The sequence below is a fragment of the Haliotis cracherodii genome, unplaced genomic scaffold, assembly GCF_022045235.1.
Source record: "Haliotis cracherodii isolate W230 unplaced genomic scaffold, xgHalCrac1.p SCAF_5, whole genome shotgun sequence".
Taxonomy (NCBI): domain Eukaryota; kingdom Metazoa; phylum Mollusca; class Gastropoda; order Lepetellida; family Haliotidae; genus Haliotis; species Haliotis cracherodii.
Window position 1 is genome coordinate 61077604 of NW_027266308.1, and position 18948 is coordinate 61096551.

Below are 18948 nucleotides of genomic sequence, written 5' to 3' on the forward strand. Positions count from 1 at the left end.
ACATAGCTGTCCGACAATATGGTGTATATTCATGTGCAGAGCCATTAATGTCTCCTGAACACTACTGAAACCCTTAGTAATAATTTAATAAGATCATTGCTATTCATATCAGTGGTCCATTACCAGGTAAACAAGTTACTCAACCAATCTTTGCTTAATAATATCAGGATGCAGCTTCCCAAGGCAAGGAAGTTAACTGACTTAAGTCCAGTTTCCATCCTTGCTGAACTAGGCTTGAATTATGGAGTTATATTTGGGCTGGACTAACAAGTCTATGCATCGTCCAATCAAAATCGCGTAATGAAATCAACATCCGGTTGTAAACTGCCGTGCCGATTTGAGGCGATTGGAGCATTTGCAATGCATGTGTACCGTCAACTTAGCTTCAACAGACATTTTTCAAATCTTTTCATGTTTTTAATCAAGGTGCTCATGTGATCTGATGCACTTCGCGAAGTAAGACCTGTTTTATTACAATATAGATCTTGATTATCGATCAGATTGTCTTCACTGGGATCAGTCATCTCATTTGAAGCAAATACAAGAGACACCAGAGGTGGAATCTGATTGATCAATAGGAGGAGACACAGAAGGGACATAACTTGTAATAGCCACTGGTAGCGCTACCATCAAGCCCAGACATTCAAGCCTAGTTCGGCTTGAGAGTCAGTTAACACCCTTGCCTCAGGAAGATGATCAGGTTGTGGAAATAACATTTAAAATTTGTGAGAATGGTTACACTGTACAGATTGTTGATAAAATCAAACTTTATTCTTATGTTACCCATCATTTCATTAAAGGACTTAAATACAATCACAAAATTTGGCACAGCACCTCCCCAGTGTGTCGACGGTTCATCTTCAAGGGACAAGGCTTGGTGAGCCCTTTGTCAATTTACCATACTGAATACAATGCCATGTGAACTTGTTTAACAAACTCATTTAATTTTCAAAGTAATTAATCACAAATACAATTTCCTTACTATCATTACTTGTAAATGAATTATCTGTCCTCATCATCATGGAGGTGCTACGTAAGGAATTGCTCCTACATACAAATAATGGATGGTATACTCTTAACATTAGAGTTTTTAACCTCATTTAAATCAGATCTTAATACTGGCTACCACTACACAAAGATCTGAGGTCATATCATCTCAGGGCATGTCATAACGACCTTCTGCGAAATTTAACCGACCATATGAAATGACGAAGTCAACATTAGCCAGAAAGCAGTTTTCTCAAGATATACTGTGCTAGTTTCAATCTGGCGACTTTCATTCCAAATGCTTTGAAGAAATTATATTCAAAATTTGAAAACTGAACAAAAGATAATTCTGGAATTCTTGAAAGGAATGGTGAACTCAAGATATTCCAAACGACTGATTCTGTATATATCAGTCATTTGGAATGCCTCGTGTTAACCTTTTCAAGGTTGCATGATTTAGAAAACACATTCCAACTGTCACTTTCCCGATCTGGTAAGCAACACTCTGATTGGTCGAATGAAAGCTTCTGATGTGACCCATAATGAGATGTCCATAATAGGATATTTGTTTATTGGTAGCAAGAACTTTAACCTGATTTAGAAGATTGTAGAATTTTAAGTCTTTCGCTCATGGATATAGCACCATGCTGTCACAAGCATTACGAAATGGTGGTCGAAACCATCACAGCTTGTCTTTCTTCTTCTCACACTTGAGGCAGACTCGGACTGGATAGTCCCAGCCCCGCGAGGGAACGGGGAGTTTGGCCGGGGAACAGTTCCCACACACCCCCTGTCCACACGCCCGACAGTGGTGCTTGGCCACCTTGTAGCTGAACTCAGTGGAACACACATAGCACTGGGATATCTCTTCATCCGGGATCCAGTACGCAGGCCGAGCAGAGTCCTTCAGCATGCCTGGCAGTAAAAGGCGAAAGAGTGAGTGGTGAGGTGAGGTGAAATGGTGAGGTCTGTCTGTCTGTCTGTCTGTCTGTCTGTCTGTCTTTTTGTGCTAGTCTGGACTTGATGCTGATTTTAAAGTGCTAGCCCACTGAGATACCATGCCAAAGATTAACTTGAATACCCTACGCAGACATAGTATACTGATTCTGAGCCGAGCAGTCCATGTTTTAGACCCTTAATGCCGAGCGTCAAGCAGAATAACAACAAATACCATCTTTTAACATCTTTTGGTATGATGTGGCTGGGGATCTAACCCCCCACATTACAATCTTCGGGCAGATGCTCTAACACTAGGCCACAGAGGCGGCCTCACGGCAATGGATATGGAGTCATCTATTCATAGTTTACTGTAGGGATACTAACATTCTCCAGTGGAAAGAAGAAAACATGGAGCAGTCATAGGGTCTGTATATAGCATAGATGGTCAGGAGTTAGAGACAAATGAAAATCTAGAGGTGCTTGCTGTTTTCACTTTTGAAATGAGCTGTGGACGGGATATTGCCAATGGTGTCAATGTCAAGATTTCAGACTGTTTGATCAATTGTTATCCAACTAAGGTTCTTCCAATAGTCATCATGAAGAGGAATAGTGCCAATGCATTGTTGCTAACAATGTACAATCAAAGATTTGTAGCAATTGGATTTTCTTCAGTGAAGATGGTATGATTTCAATGCAATATTGTTAATCTTTGGCAGCAATGAGATAAAATTGTCCTATCAATAGTTGATTAAAACATGAAAATGCTCCAGATGGTCCTCATGTCGTTTAAATTTGAAATCTCAACATTATCAGTCTGATCGTTTGATTCTCCACTAAATATGGCCTCACCTATAGGGTAGTCAATGGCTGAGGCTACAGCCCCTAGGGTAGAAGTGACAACTTCGCCAACTTTGCGAGCAGTCACGGGCGCCTCCCCTTCCTTGGCTTCACCTGGAACAGACAGCCACACCATGATATATTTGTTTGTTGTTTATGTCACACTTAATATTAATCCAGGTAAATGATGGCAGTCTGTGTATAATCAAGTCTGGGACAGACAATCCAGTGATTGACATCATGAGAATCATTCTACAAAATTGGGATATGATGATATCCATCAAGCCAGTTAGCAAGTTTGAGCACCCTATCACCTAAGTCGCCTCTTTAGACATGCATGGGTTGCTGAAAACCGGTTCTTAATGGAATGCATGAATGCATGAATGGTTCTTGTACAATGATCATTGAATCCCGGATCCAGCATTGCAAATGTGTAGCCAGAGACCATTGAGACACCCATGCCCCCAGAAATAATGAGAGACGTTGATTGTTACATGAAGACATGAGGTGAAATGGGGTTTAACATCTGGTCCATCCAAGATTATTGACGTGAATGTGTGTGTGTGTGTGGGAGGGCTGCTTGTACTATGCCAATTTATAGTGCTAGCTCACTGAGATACCATGCCGCAGTTTAACATGAATACCCCACTCAGACACTGTATACCGACTCCGAGCTGACCAGACATTGTTTTAGTTTTAGCCCATCAAGTGCCAGACAGGGTAACAACAAGTCAATCTTTTAACGTCTTTTGGTATGACGCGGCCGGGGATCTCCGTGCAGATGCTCTACCACTAGATGTTACTTTGAAGACATGAAATGGTTATTGACTTCTTCTTTTTTGTAACACCGTTTTAGGGCACTTTCTTGCCACTTTATCATATGTCTTCATGTTCTCCCAACAACCACTTGATTATTGTGACAGATTAAATACCACATGTCATGTCTTGATCCTGTAAACTATACATGCAGCAAGTTTTGCATCATTTCCCAGAGTTGCTGGGAGGGGATGATGGCAACAGCTCCCACCTGTGCCGTTACCTTGGAGACAGTCTTTACAGACACGGACTGGTTCCAGTCCCCAGCCCCGTTCTGGCACCGGCCGCTTGTAGCTGGAGCAGGTGTCACAGAAGCCCTGGCCACACCCACGACAGTGGTGCTTCTGGTCATTGTGGGTGAACTCTTCTCCGCACTTAGCACACGCCTGGGATGGAATTGGTAAATTGAAGGCAAAGTAAATATGGATTAGCCATTATAATAGAACAAGCTCACTGCATCTAAGACAAAGAAAAAATAACCTCAATTCCATTTAATCATTTGGTGTATCAAAATTACTAGTACTTCTTCCCAAGGCAAGGGAGTTACTGACTGTGAAAGTCCAGTTTCCATTTCCGAACTAGGCTGGAATTCCAGAGTTACATTTTGGCTGGACTAATGAGTCCACACAAAATCACTTAATAAACCAGATATCTGATTCGTAAACAAAACTTGTGTACCGTCAACTGGGTGTCAATAGATATTTTGCAAATCTTTTCATGTATTTTTTTTATTACAATATAGATCTTGATTAGCGATCAAATTGTCTTGACTAGGAGCTGCCATTTTGTTTGAAGCAAATGCAAGTGATATGAAAAGATGGATTCTGATTGGTCGATAGGATGGACATGGAAGGGACATAACGCGTAATAGCCACTTTTGGCACGAGCCCAGAAATTCCAGCCTAGTTCGCTAAGGGTGGAAACTGGACTTTCATAGTCAGTTAATGCCCTTGCCTCAGGAAGATGGCCTACAACACATGAATGAAGATAACATACCAACACTGATGTTCAAATGAACAATTTATAAAAGCATAGGCCATACCACATCAAATGTTCTGATTTGTATTGCATCATTTTCATGTTTGGTTTAGCGCCGCTTTTAACATTATTCCAGTTACATCACGGTGTGTCAGCTTTATGTGGAATAAAAGCCTGAAATGATGCAGGTCTTAGATGTTTACCACTTTGGTGAAACCTACAAGCATGGGTATGGTGCTGACCAACATAAACAAAATCAGAGAGAACCAGGATGCGCACCCACAATCATAGGTTTCTGGCGTGCCCAAGGGACACAACTCTGCACAGCGAATGCGGCACCTTAGGACATCATAATGGGTTACAAACCAAGCTTCCACTGAGACACCCAAAATCTCCTTTTATCACTATGTTCACAATAATGTTAGAAATGAACACGGAAAATGACCAATTGTTGAAATATTCAGTTCTCTATAAATGAGAAGAATATCAACTTCACTAATTACAAGGATAAATAATAAATCAAATTTTCAGATTTGTATCCAAACAGTTTCAAAATTAAGCATATTAAAATGTTTAAGTTGCTAGGGCTTATATTGGAAAGATACAACTTGACTGATTACCAGGATCTTGGAGTTGGGGATCCAGTATGCCGGGGCTATCTGGTCAGCTGTCCACTCAGCGAGATACTTGGTGGGCTTGGCGCTCACACTGCCAATGGTGTCCGCCACGTAGTTGAGACTGTCCAGTACTTTTCTAGCTGCATTGTGGGTACCATCCAATCCAAGGTTGCTCTACGTCACAGAGGGAGGAGTAAGTGAGTTAGGTTTTACGCCGCTTTAAGCAATATTCCAGCAATATCACGGTGGGGGATACTAGAAAAGGGCTTCACACATTGTACCCATGTCGGGAATCGAACCGGGGTCTTCGGTGTGACGAGCGAACGCTTTAACCACTAGGCTACCCGACCGCCCCCACAGAGGGAGGAAAAAGAGGAATTGCAGGAGTGAGTGAGGAGGATGAATGGTTTTACACTGCTTCAAACAATAGTCCACACATATTGTGGTGGTGGACACAGAAAAGAGCTCCATGCATTGCAGCCTGGTATGATGAGTAAACACCTTAACCACTAGCCTCCCCATCACCATTATTATTCCAGGCAAATGACAGCAGCCTGTAAATAATCGAGTCTGGATCAGGCAATCCAGTGACTGACATCATGAGCATCGATCCACTCAATTGGGATACAATGACATGCATCAACCAAGTCAGAGAGCCTGACCACCCGATCCCGTTAGTCGCCTCTTATGACAAGCATAGTTGCCCAACCAAATACCCACATTAGAAAACATAAAACAGATCCCATGAATAGAATATGTGTAAAAAAAATAATTTACCTAGACCTGCAGAGAGGCCAATAATTGGCCCAAAGTCTGCAGCAAATATCATCAAAAATTCCCAAATTGGAATAATAAATTTCCCATTCATGAAACATAACTAAAAACTAATAATTTTTAACCTTGTAATGCTTAGTTTTATATTATTGCAATGAATTCAAACACAAAGACAAATTTGGATATCACTCTGAATTTAAAAACTGCAAGATATCCAGTTTGTGAACAAAATAAAAAAAATCCCCAAAGTATGCCAAGCACACTTCGTTTAGAAGCCTACATAAATCCCTGAAGTAATGAAACAGTCCCCATCAATAGTCTAAAACAAAAAAGCGAGGTTTGAGGAAATAGTATATGAAATGCAAAAAGGGCTGCAAAGCCATCATTAGTTAAATTTACTCAAAGTGGTTTGATTGGATTGTTATGTTAGATGGAGGAATATGATTACTGACAAGTTCTGAGTATCACAACTTCCTAAGGAAATGCAGTCAAGTCTCGAATTGCTGATATCACTCATTAATTAATCTCGTTAATCCGACACAGTGATCAGTGTACTCCGTGGTCATCTGCCCGCGAGTACAGGCAAGTAGCTGCATATTTCAACAGAGATAAACATACTTAACAATAAACAATTACAGCTTTAAATAAACAAAACAGAATTATGCCTAGATTACCTCAATCTCATTAAAATCGGTTACAAGTTCTCACTACTGCTGAGGACATCCAATTATAGGTCACGTCAGAACGACCTTTCGCGAACTTTGACCGACCATTGAAATTACTAACAGGAAGTCGCCATAAGCCACTAAAAAAACAGCTTTCTTAGCATTGCGGCACTAGTTTCAAATTAGCGACTTCCATTCCAGCCTATGCTTTAAAAAGTATTTTGAATCAGGCACACAGTCCGTAACAGAAGTTTTGTGTTAAAGTTGCATGATTAGAAAACATATTCTGCTAACAACATGAACAATGTAACACAAAAATATGATTATTTCCTTTTTCCTTTTTTATTACGTGTTCGTATCATTATCTATCGTGTAGTTTTCCAATTTTCGATCACATACTCGTTAATCCGACATAATCATATGCAACCACCAATGTCGAATTAACGGGACTTGACTGTATGTAGATGGTAACATCAGCAGCCTCACTCACTCACCTCAGGCCAGATGTGTGCCACCTCAGCCAGGACAATGGCCTCCACGTCCTGGTTCCCGTACCAGTACTGTCGACTCCGGTAGATGATCCCACAGTTAGGGCACTCCAATACATAACTACACAACAAGCAAAAGTACATATAGCATGCGCTTCCAAACAAACCATGGCTTCAAAGATTCGTCAATGGCTTAGTACTCATAGTCTCTTGAGTATCAACAAGGAGGCAATGAGATGAACTGTAAACATGATTTATTTATGCCGATATTCAGACCCAACTCTGCCGCATTTGTCATTAGAAATTAATAAATGGGAATAAAAAACAGTGCCATGACACTGTAGCTCACCTGGATATATAGTCAACAGTATACAAAAAATATTGCTGTCAGCATTGATATTTAAATATTTTCCACATGAAAACTGAATACTATATTACTAACACTAAAGTCAAATGAATAAAATAAAATATGTCATCATAAGAAATGTGTATGCCAAAGATCAGCTTCTTCAGTCTGATAATTTCAGAGAATTTTACAAGGGTAATATGCATTTTGAGACAGTTGAAAAACATGGTCAATACAAGGTCTAAAAAATTTTTAAAATGCAAAGACACTGAACTTATGAGTGGAATTCCCTGCAAAATGAATACCAAATTTCTTAATAATTTGAACAAAAAAAGACTCAATAATGGCTACAAATAGGGTTTTTTTTATAATACGGCTGCTATGGTAAATATTTTTAAAGCGGGTACTTCTTACTAACATCCGACGAGTGGGAGTTATTTGTTGTACAATAGAACACTGCAGGGAGAATAAAGCATGAGGGGTGCATTAACTATCAGTAGGAGCTTACCCTGACCAGATGTATCTCCCCAAACCAACCCACGTGTTGTCTCCTGAGGATGAGGTTTTGGGCACAACCACCTTCCGTTGTCCTTTTGCATGCATACATTTCTGTAAACATGGTGAATAGAGGATGATATTTATTTCAAAACTTGGCACAAATGCAAATATGGTAAGTATAAAGAAACTCAGCTTAAATCATTTAAAATGGGTATGGCCTACCAGGATACATCTTCCGGGCAAGGGAGTTAACTGACTGATAAGTGCAGTTTCCACCCTTGCAAAACTAGGCTTAAATGTCCTTGCTCGATCGTAGCGCCACCTGCTATTACCGGTTGTGTCCCTTCTATGATCCCCCTACTGACCATTCAGATTCCATTTACCTCGCGAAGTGCATCATATCACTGGAGAGCCTTCATGAAAAACATGAAAAGATTTGGAAAATATGTGTCGACAAACAGTTGACAGTACACATGCTCTGCAAATCCTGCAATCAAACAAATTTGGCACGGCAGTTGACATATTGTTACAGGATTTTGATTGGACTATGCATAGAATTGATAGTGCAGCCAAAATATAACTCCATAACTCCAGCCTAGTTCGGCAAGGGTGAAAACTGGACTTTTAAAGTCAGTTAACTCCCTAGCCTGAGGAAGATGACCTGGATAGTATACAGATGTAGCAAATATAGCTGTTATTTTCATTCAGAGACTTTCTTCTGATTTTCTAAAGACAACTTTTCAACAATCTCATTAAAATCAGATCTTAGTTCTCACTATCGCTAAACAAAGATCTGAGGACATTCCATTACGGGTCACGTCAGAATGACCTTTCATCCAACCAATCAGAGATCTCAAGCAAAGTTAGTGTGTGACAGCAATATTCCAGCTATATCACTGCAGCCTATAAACAAATAAATGTTGGCCAGGCACTCCATTGAAGAAGAGTCAGAATCAATGGCTGTCCCTAATCTTATGAGAGGACACTGTGGACCTATTAACAATGACAGCTCACACATCATAGCCACCCAATCCACATAAGTTGGCTTTAACACAAGCATGAGATACTGAGATACTGGGGACACTGCCTACCAGGGCACGGTGACAGCTCACACTTCATAACCACCCAATCCACATTAGCTGGCTTTAACACAAGCATGAGATACTGAGATACTGGGGACACTGCCTACCAGGGCACGGTGACAGCTCACACTTCATAACCACCCAATCCACATTAGCTGGCTTTAACACAAGCATCAGATACTGAGATACTGGGGACACTGCCTACCAGGGCACGATGACAGCTCACACTTCATAACCACCCAATCCACATTAGCTGGCTTTAACACAAGCATCAGATACTGAGATACTGGGGACACTGCCTACCAGGGCACGATGACAGCTCACACTTCATAACCACCCAATCCACATTAGCTGGCTTTAACACAAGCATCAGATACTGAGATACTGGGGACACTGCCTACCAGGGCACGGTGACAGCTCACACATCATAACCACCCAATCCACATAAGTTGGCTTTAACACAAGCATGAGATACTGGGGACACTGCCTACCAGGGCACGATGACAGCTCACACTTCATAACCACCCAATCCACATAAGTTGGCTTTAACACAAGCATGAGATACTGAGATACTGGGGACACTGCCTACCAGGGCACGGTGACAGCTCACACTTCATAACCACCCAATCCACATTAGCTGGCTTTAACACAAGCATCAGATACTGAGATACTGGGGACACTGCCTACCAGGGCACGGTGACAGCTCACACATCATAACCACCCAATCCACATTAGTTGGCTTTAACACAAGCATCAGATACTGAGATACTGGGGACACTGCCTACCAGGGCACGATGACAGCTCACACATCATAACCACCCAATCCACATTAGCTGGCTTTAACACAAGCATCAGATACTGAGATACTGGGGACACTGCCTACCAGGGCACGATGACAGCTCACACATCATAACCACCCAATCCACATAAGTTGGCTTTAACACAAGCATCAGATACTGGGGACACTGCCTACCAGGGCACGATGACAGCTCACACATCATAACCACCCAATCCACATAAGTTGGCTTTAACACAAGCATCAGATACTGAGATACTGGGGACACTGCCTACCAGGGCACGGTGACAGCTCACACATCATAACCACCCAATCCACATAAGTTGGCTTTAACACAAGCATGAGATACTGGGGACACTGCCTACCAGGGCACGATGACAGCTCACACATCATAACCACCCAATCCACATAAGTTGGCTTTAACACAAGCATGAGATACTGGGGACACTGCCTACCAGGGCACGATGACAGCTCACACATCATAACCACCCAATCCACATAAGTTGGCTTTAACACAAGCATCAGATACTGAGATACTGGGGACACTGCCTACCAGGGCACGGTGACAGCTCACACATCATAACCACCCAATCCACATAAGTTGGCTTTAACACAAGCATGAGATACTGGGGACACTGCCTACCAGGGCACGATGACAGCTCACACATCATAACCACCCAATCCACATAAGTTGGCTTTAACACAAGCATGAGATACTGGGGACACTGCCTACCAGGGCACGATGACAGCTCACACATCATAACCACCCAATCCACATAAGTTGGCTTTAACACAAGCATCAGATACTGAGATACTGGGGACACTGCCTACCAGGGCACGATGACAGCTCACACATCATAACCACCCAATCCACATAAGTTGGCTTTAACACAAGCATCAGATACTGAGATACTGGGGACACTGCCTACCAGGGCACGGTGACAGCTCACACATCATAACCACCCAATCCACATAAGTTGGCTTTAACACAAGCATCAGATACTGAGATACTGGGGACACTGCCTACCAGGGCACGGTGACAGCTCACACTTCATAACCACCCAATCCACATTAGCTGGCTTTAACACAAGCATCAGATACTGAGATACTGGGGACACTGCCTACCAGGGCACGGTGACAGCTCACACATCATAACCACCCAATCCACATTAGTTGGCTTTAACACAAGCATCAGATACTGAGATACTGGGGACACTGCCTACCAGGGCACGATGACAGCTCACACATCATAACCACCCAATCCACATAAGTTGGCTTTAACACAAGCATGAGATACTGGGGACACTGCCTACCAGGGCACGATGACAGCTCAAACATTGCAACCTCCCAATCCAGACAAACATCAGCTACTGGGACTTGCCCCCAAATCCCCACCTCGGAATCTGCCTCTGTGGTCTAGCAGTAGAGCGTCCGCCCCCAGAGCGGAAGGTCCGGGGTTCGATCCCCAGCCGCGTCATACCAAAAGATGTTAAAAAATAGTAGTTGTTACCCTGTCTGGCGCTCGGCATTAAGGGGCTAAAACATGGACTGGACGGCCCGGGATCAGTATAATGTGTCTGGGTGGGGATTCATGTTCAACTGAGGAATGGTATCTCAGTGGGTTAGGACTATAAATCGGCACCAGTCCAGACTAGTACAAGCAGCCACACACACATGTGCATGCACGTCGCTATATAAGTGTAACAATCTTGAACATGACATTAAACCCCATTCTACCTCTCACCTCACCTACCAGAGTTCAGACAAGTATGACATAGCCTGCTCACCTTGCACAGGTAGATCTTGTTGCCATACTGATGCTGATACTGACAGTGTTTGTTCTCCTCTGTCTGATGCTGGAACTCATCCACATCATGGTTCATGCTCCGCATACAGCGAGACCTGGAACAGGCAGTATTACTAGCTTGAGGTCCACAACTAATGGTTGGTTGCTTTGTTGTTTAACGCCGCACTCAGCAATATTCCAGCTATATTATATGACGTGGTCTGTAAATAATCGAGTCTGGACCAGACAGTCCAGTGATTAATATCATGAACATCAATCCACGCAATTGGGATCGATGACACGCATCAACCAAGTCAGTGAGCCTGACCACCCAATCCTGTAAGTCGCCTTTTACGACAAGCAGAATAACCTTTTACGGCAAGCATGGGTTGCTGAAGACCTGTTCTACCCCGGATCTTCACGGGTCTCCACAACTTATGAAGCTGACACATCAAGGATCCTACGACCTGCTACTCTCCTAAAGGACATCAAGCAGGGCTGGCTTTATGTTCAACTACAAATGAGGAACCTTTGGATACTGATACCACGACTGAGTCCATGAATGCTGGAAACATAAGGGCCTTGTCATATATTATGAGGGTGACAGTGGAATTGGTCTTAGGTCTGTATATTTGGCTGAAGCATAATGACATGTAACACTTTTTATATGCCCCTCCACACCCTATCATACATTACCAGGCCCTAATCATGCTAATAAATTATAAACCTTTTTTTAATCATCATTTTTCATGAGTAACACCTCCCCCCGCCCCATATCACATGTGAAGTGTCACATATTGGTACAAGTGAGTGAGTGAGTATGGTTTTACATCGCCCTTAGCAATATTCCAGCAATATCACAGCGTGGGACACCAGAAATGGGCTTCACACATTGTACCCATGTCGAGAATCGAACCCGGGTCGTCGGCGTGATGAGCTAATGCTTTAACCACTAGGCTACCAGACAGCCCCTATATTGGTACAAAAGGACACATGTATCATATTAATAATAACTTGTTTCTTGGGTATGAAAATGAATAGAAAGATCTCTGAAGGATCTCAAACCTGCCCAAGTTTACAGGATACAAGTTGAAATGGCAAAACAACATTTTCTTGAAAATGATGCAACACAACATCCATGACAAAAGGAGATTTGTCATATAGATACACACATTATAAGATAATAAACTCAAAACTGGCTACAATATCATTATTAGAATTTAGATCTTGACATGTGAAGTCGACATGCATGATATTTATCATGAGTGTATCTGTGCCTCGGCTTGTAACATCTTGGACACACATTGTACATACTCACCCACAGGCCTTGCACTTAGCAGTGCAGGTAAAATACTGGTCCGGGAATGTATTGGGCACTGGCTTATCAATGTCGCCACTGAATTTCTCATTAAGACACTGAAAAGGAAATATTATTAACATGATGAATAAACATAATTCCAGGACACCACTAACAGAAAGTTTACAAGTTAAAGCTGTGCTAATTCAGAGATAGGCTGAAAGAAAGATTTCTAAATGTCAAATGAAGTTAAAAAAAAAAAAAAAAAAAAACATGTGGCATCACTTAAGATATTTTCCCTAAAGTACTTAAATCTAACCATGATCAGAAAAAAACACAAAATAATTTTCTGTGTCAAGAAAAGTCATTTAATTGTGAATTAGCTATGGATAGATCCTTTTCCATCACTGTGTATTGAGGCATCACATTGTATTTCATTTGAAACATTACCATGGTTACTGGTATGTTTCCTGTTTTTAAATCCCTCAAACAAAGATTCAGCTGTCAGGCAAATAAACAAAATGCCGAAACTATTCTTATTTTATTTCCTGATCATAATTTTGTCTCACGTGGGTAGAATCCAAATAAATAAAAGAGTGAGTGAGTGAATACAGTTTTACGCCGCTTTTAGCAATATCACAGCAGGGGGCACCAGAAATGGGCTAATAAATAAAAGAAAGTGTGGCCTCAGCAACATATATCCAGCACATGAGATGACTCCCACCTTAAGACTTTGGAAGACCACAGCAGGCCTCCTAGCTGTCCTCACAGTATTGTTGGCTAGCAGGTCCTTTACTGCTTTCTGTAGAGGTTTGAAGTCTGTTGGAGGATTCATCGTCCTTGTGCCCACATAGTGCAGGCTGCTGAAAGCATCTATTGTGCACTCGGACTTCTTGAACTTTCCTCGTATCAAGTCTTCTGGTGTTATTCCTGTCATAAACAGCAATACTGACTGTTACCATGTTTATCATGAAAATATATATATACTAAAATATCTTATCATTCATGATAATCATGATGATAAAAATTATGAATAATATTTTGAGTGTGTGTATGCATGCATGTGCAAAATGGAAAACATTTAAAAACTCTTCAATCAACATGTCTGTCATAACAGGAATGTCCATGGTCAAGGAAACATAGAAGTGTGACGACAGTACAGTTGTCCTAGCCCAGGATATATCAGCCATTAGCCCCTTGGAAATAGACCAATGGTAGATTACAATAGGATAAAACAGTGATAGAAACTAACATTTTTAGTTCACTAGTCCTTATAATGATATCCCCCTAAAAAATGGCAAATTTCTACTAGTCCTTATCATGCTTATGATACCCTAACTATTGGGCAGTTTGGCAAGGACTATAGGACAAGTGCCAATTTCCATCGCTTAGATATTTAATATGCTCCATATGATGCATATTTGTAAGTGGATGGGTGGGATTTTTACAGTTTCTCTTCAAGACATGCATCTGTGTAAATGGCTGACAGCAGCAGCAGCAGCAGCAGCTAGTGCTACTATCTCACCTTCCTTCCCTCCTCTCAGCTGCAGGACGTCGGTGTGTAAAGTCTCATGGAATATTATCACAGCTGGCCCAATGTTGGAGACAGACAGGTTGTAACGTTGTGTTGCTGCCCGCAGTTCGGCTGAAAAATGCTTCAAGTAAGCCTTTGAAGCATCACTTAGGAAGTTCAACATATCTACATGCAGCCTCTCAGCCCGAGTGCGATATATCACAATGTCCGAGATGGCAAGAATCTTCAAGAGCAGTCTGGTCCTCTGATTCTGGTTGCTGGTCACCCCCAGCAAGCCCTCGGTGTCAATCACAAGCGTGTTGTTGACAGGGTCATGAGCTGCCCACACACCCACAGTACATGACTCTTGTTCCGGTGATGTCTGAAAAACCTCCTTACCACCAAAAAAGGTATGATTGAGAGTATAGGATTTCCCATCCCCTGTGTTACCAAAGATGGAAATAATCTTCACCATTGCATCTTTGTTGCAGCTCAGCTTCTCCATGAATTCTTCTTCGGATGTCACCTGCGAATAAAGGATGAGAAAAATTGTTTACCATGTTTACATTTTTCATATGTTTTTATATCAATTTCTTGTACTGCACAAAGTATCTAACTTATATTGTTTGTTTGTTTGTTGTATAACGCAACATTCAGCAGTATCACAGCATTATGACGGCTGTCTGTATAAAAATCGAGTCTGGACCAGACAATCCAGTGATTGATGTCATGAGCATCGATCCACACAATTGGGATACAACAACATGCAACAACCATGTCAACAAGCCTGTCCACCTGATCCCGTCAGTCACCTCTAACAACAAGCATAGTTGCCTTTTACAACAAGCAAGGGTTGCTGAAGACCTTTTATAACCTGGATTTTCACTGGGCATAACTGATATGGAATAACATACTTTGCCACTAGCATTACACAGTTTTAGTTTTTGCTTAGATTGTAAGGGTGCACGGTATTATCAGTAATTTGAGGTACATACTCCTTGACCTATGATACAAAATATTTTGTTACGTGTAGGATAAAACAAGTCAGAGGGTTTTTATGAGACTTAAAACCCTCGTCCTTGAGATAAAACCTTGGGGCACGCATCCCTCGGTTTTATCCCTTGGAAACAGGTCTCAAATCTCTTAAACCCTTCTGACTTGTTTTATTCTACACATAACAACACAATTTGTGTCATAGGTCAGGTAGCATTATCTTTCAACGATAAGTATCACAATATCATTTTTTTAATGCTTGGTATATCAGGTGATTTCAAAAAGCAATTATTTCCATGTGTATAATGTAGCAGGGCGTGGAGTCATCCCACAGATGACATCCTCATGTGGACAAGACATCCGACTTCTGATCAGAAGGTCCGTGGTTCGAATCCCATCATGGGACTCTGAAATTTAATGGCCGCTATTGTCCACACCTTGTCCACATGACCAAAGAGGTTAACCCCTTCAGCAAGCTGACAAGGTAAGGATGTCATCTGTCCACGACCTGCTACAATAATGTTGTACACTTGCATATAAAGTGCGATGCAGATTTGGATTGGGGATCTATTAGGAAAACACTATGACAGTATGAATCAGCCTGTAGCTCTGAGTAGCGAATTGTCAATACTAAAATCGTACACAGGGAGCAGCACAGGGGTATGGTTACCGCTGCTAATAGGTCTACATCAGTACATGTGCCATTTGACAAAACGTTTACCCGTACTCAATACTTTGAACATGTGGGAGTACTGTACTTTCAGTTATGCAGACTATGAGCATGATGAGCGTTTTACAACAGAAGTGATTCACCAGAGATTCGTACCATCTGAAAATGGCTATACTACCTGAAATTCCTGTCCAATCCATACATGATTTAGAGAATTCAAATGTTATTTGGATGACCCGTACACAAAGCTAGATGATGCATACACAAATTTTGCTGACCCAAATTTAATAAACCCCATACAATCATTCATACATTTCAAACAATTCATTTCATATTTCACTGACTATGGTGATAATATCCTTTACATGTCATTGCTTCAAATAAGAATAGAAAAGAACAGTGTTTAAAATCATTTAAATATTGTACAAATACGCCTTTTTTGGGGTACGAGTCATCCAGTTGATTAGGCATAGCTAGGCACAAGTTATCCGACATTTGTGTCTGAGTCTGCAAAATATACAAGGTAGGGATTGTCCAGTTCTCCATTAAACATAAGCTAACACAGGCACGGTACAAATCATGCACATGCGGATACTTTTGGTGATACAATGAATAACAAAACTACTGGAATACGAAATGACACAAAACCGCATAACATATCATTTTGTATCGTTACATGAACATAGGACGCGATAGTCATACAGAACCTTGATGTGTCATGATACATCAATGTATGGGTGAATTGTCCCACATCTAACTTGTCTAAGAGAAAGAAAACTTGTAAGAATTGAACATGATGAAATAAATAGCAAAAAGGTATCAAGCAATCACCTGCAGTTCTTCCTGGTCATTTGCCAATTCAAAACTTTGACATTCGGTATATCTGCCATCATCCATAAGAAAAGCATCCATTTCTCTTGCCATTAGACTCACTTCATTTGTGTCTTGGCAGATATCTGGAATGCTCCCACCTGAACTAGGGTGGCTGTGGTCAGAATGAAAACTAGCAAAGGACATGTTTTCTTCCAAGCTAATTTCTTGTGGACATGAAACGTAAGTCAAAGAATCGTCATTATCTGACACTGGCGATAGTGGCTTCACCGTGTCTTGTAACGCTCGTAGCTGTCTCCGATGGTACTCATTCACTGATATCTTCTTGTGCGTCTTCCTTCTTCCTTGGGCATGCGATTTGTCAAAACAATCAAGACAAAGCCTGTGTTTACAGTCCTCGCACCAGACGTCAGCGTAATTCCTGTTGACACATGCCGTCCCTGATGCCGTACCCTGACAGAGTTTATCCGGGGAAGGTCGTTCAAGACGTCGCCTGTTGTGAAATTCGAACTTTATTCCTGAATGAACGCTCTTTTCACACTTATCGCACTGAGCAGTTTTGCACTCTGAACATGTAAACACTGCCTCCGCGTTTACCACAACACAGCTCAGTTTTTCCTCACAAAGGCGAATGGAGGATTTGGTTCTGCTGGTTCGCTTTGCCGTGGGACGCATTGTTCAAATAAAGTAAACTGGTACAATCGTCAACTGTTTTGATAAAGATCATTGTCATAAACTTCGGTCATAATAAACTATGACCAAGGGAATCTCCCATTTCGACCATTTCCGTATGGTTGAATGTGAAACATGCAGTGTAAAAGTTTAACGAAAACGGAATGTGTGTAATTCCTTTCGGCTGAAGTTCAGGCATGTGACACAGGGTTGAATCAAAAGAACAAAACACAACTGAAACTCATTCCTCTGTTTTATATGAAGAAAACAAATCATTCAGCACAAGCACGATATCGGAATCTCGGATCTCTCATTCCCGTTATAGGTTAATCCGCAGAACGCCATGGAGTCACATGCATAGGATGGATAAGATTGAGATGGTCAAGTATTGGAATTGTTTTAAGTTCTAATTATTGATAATATAGGTGATTAATGTTGTTTCTGTTTATGCTATTACTAAAGGTAGAGTGAAATAACGAATTCAATGAAAATGATACAACGATATTGTGTTCAATACCACAAGAGGTCAGAAATTAAACACAAATAATTATATATACATTTCATCTAAAAAATGTGTTCATGTATGCATCGATCCTGAATATAATAAAAAAATATATAAATATAAAAAGCAATATGAAAGCTTAGACATCGAGTGCAACTAAAAGACGAAAAGTTCATGTCAGAATCGCAAAGACTTGATTAAACATATCTAGCAAAACAAAATATAAGTTGAATAAACATTAGTGCCCGATGTTTTGTTACACAAAACTTATACTCAAAACAATATGTGAAATAAATTACCCTTGTTGGCTACATTGTTTGATAGGCATTACTTAGAAGTTGACGGATGACAAGATAGACACAATTTTTATGGATAACAACTTCTTTAATACTGTAAAAGGCGACGTTTCGGTATAGATCCTTATACCGTTGTCAAGCTTGACAACGGTATAAGGATCTATACCGAAACGTCGCCTTTTACAGTATTAAAGAAGTTGTTATCCATAAAAATTGTGTCTATCTTGTTGGCTACCTATGATTAAGTTTTCACCAAAATAAATGTGCATACAAAAATGCTAGACCTACGGTACCGAATTCGCGAACATGGCGCGCACCGCGAATTAAATTAAGTTTATTTTATAACACGGTCCTATTAATAAATCCTGTCGTGAGAAAACGTAGGTCTTTATATGTTTTTAATTATTTGAAGATATACGACTACTGTACACTTCACGTAATTTTGATTATGACTCAATACAACAATATACTATTTATTTGACATTATCAACATAATACTTCTTCTACGTCTGATAATATCTATAAAATTTATAAAATGTCGAAACAATATTTTAACGGTATGAAC

At 40.9% G+C, this 18948-nt stretch overlaps 1 protein-coding gene across 1 annotated transcript; it reads right to left on the reverse strand.

Moving 5' to 3' along the window:
* Positions 1-270: 270 nt before the first annotated feature.
* Positions 271-17688, reverse strand: LOC139442335 (zinc finger FYVE domain-containing protein 1-like). The gene is made up of 11 exons (XM_071223132.1): positions 16914-17688; positions 14432-14945; positions 13631-13836; positions 12928-13025; positions 11611-11725; positions 7956-8056; positions 7108-7222; positions 5178-5348; positions 3803-3965; positions 2776-2877; positions 271-1902 (listed from the first exon to the last, which is right to left on the reverse strand). Exons 1-11 carry the CDS (start codon positions 17586-17588, stop codon positions 1670-1672), a joined length of 2493 nt encoding a protein of 830 aa, XP_071079233.1. The 5' UTR covers positions 17589-17688; the 3' UTR covers positions 271-1669.
* Between the last annotated feature and the right edge of the window lie 1260 nt (positions 17689-18948).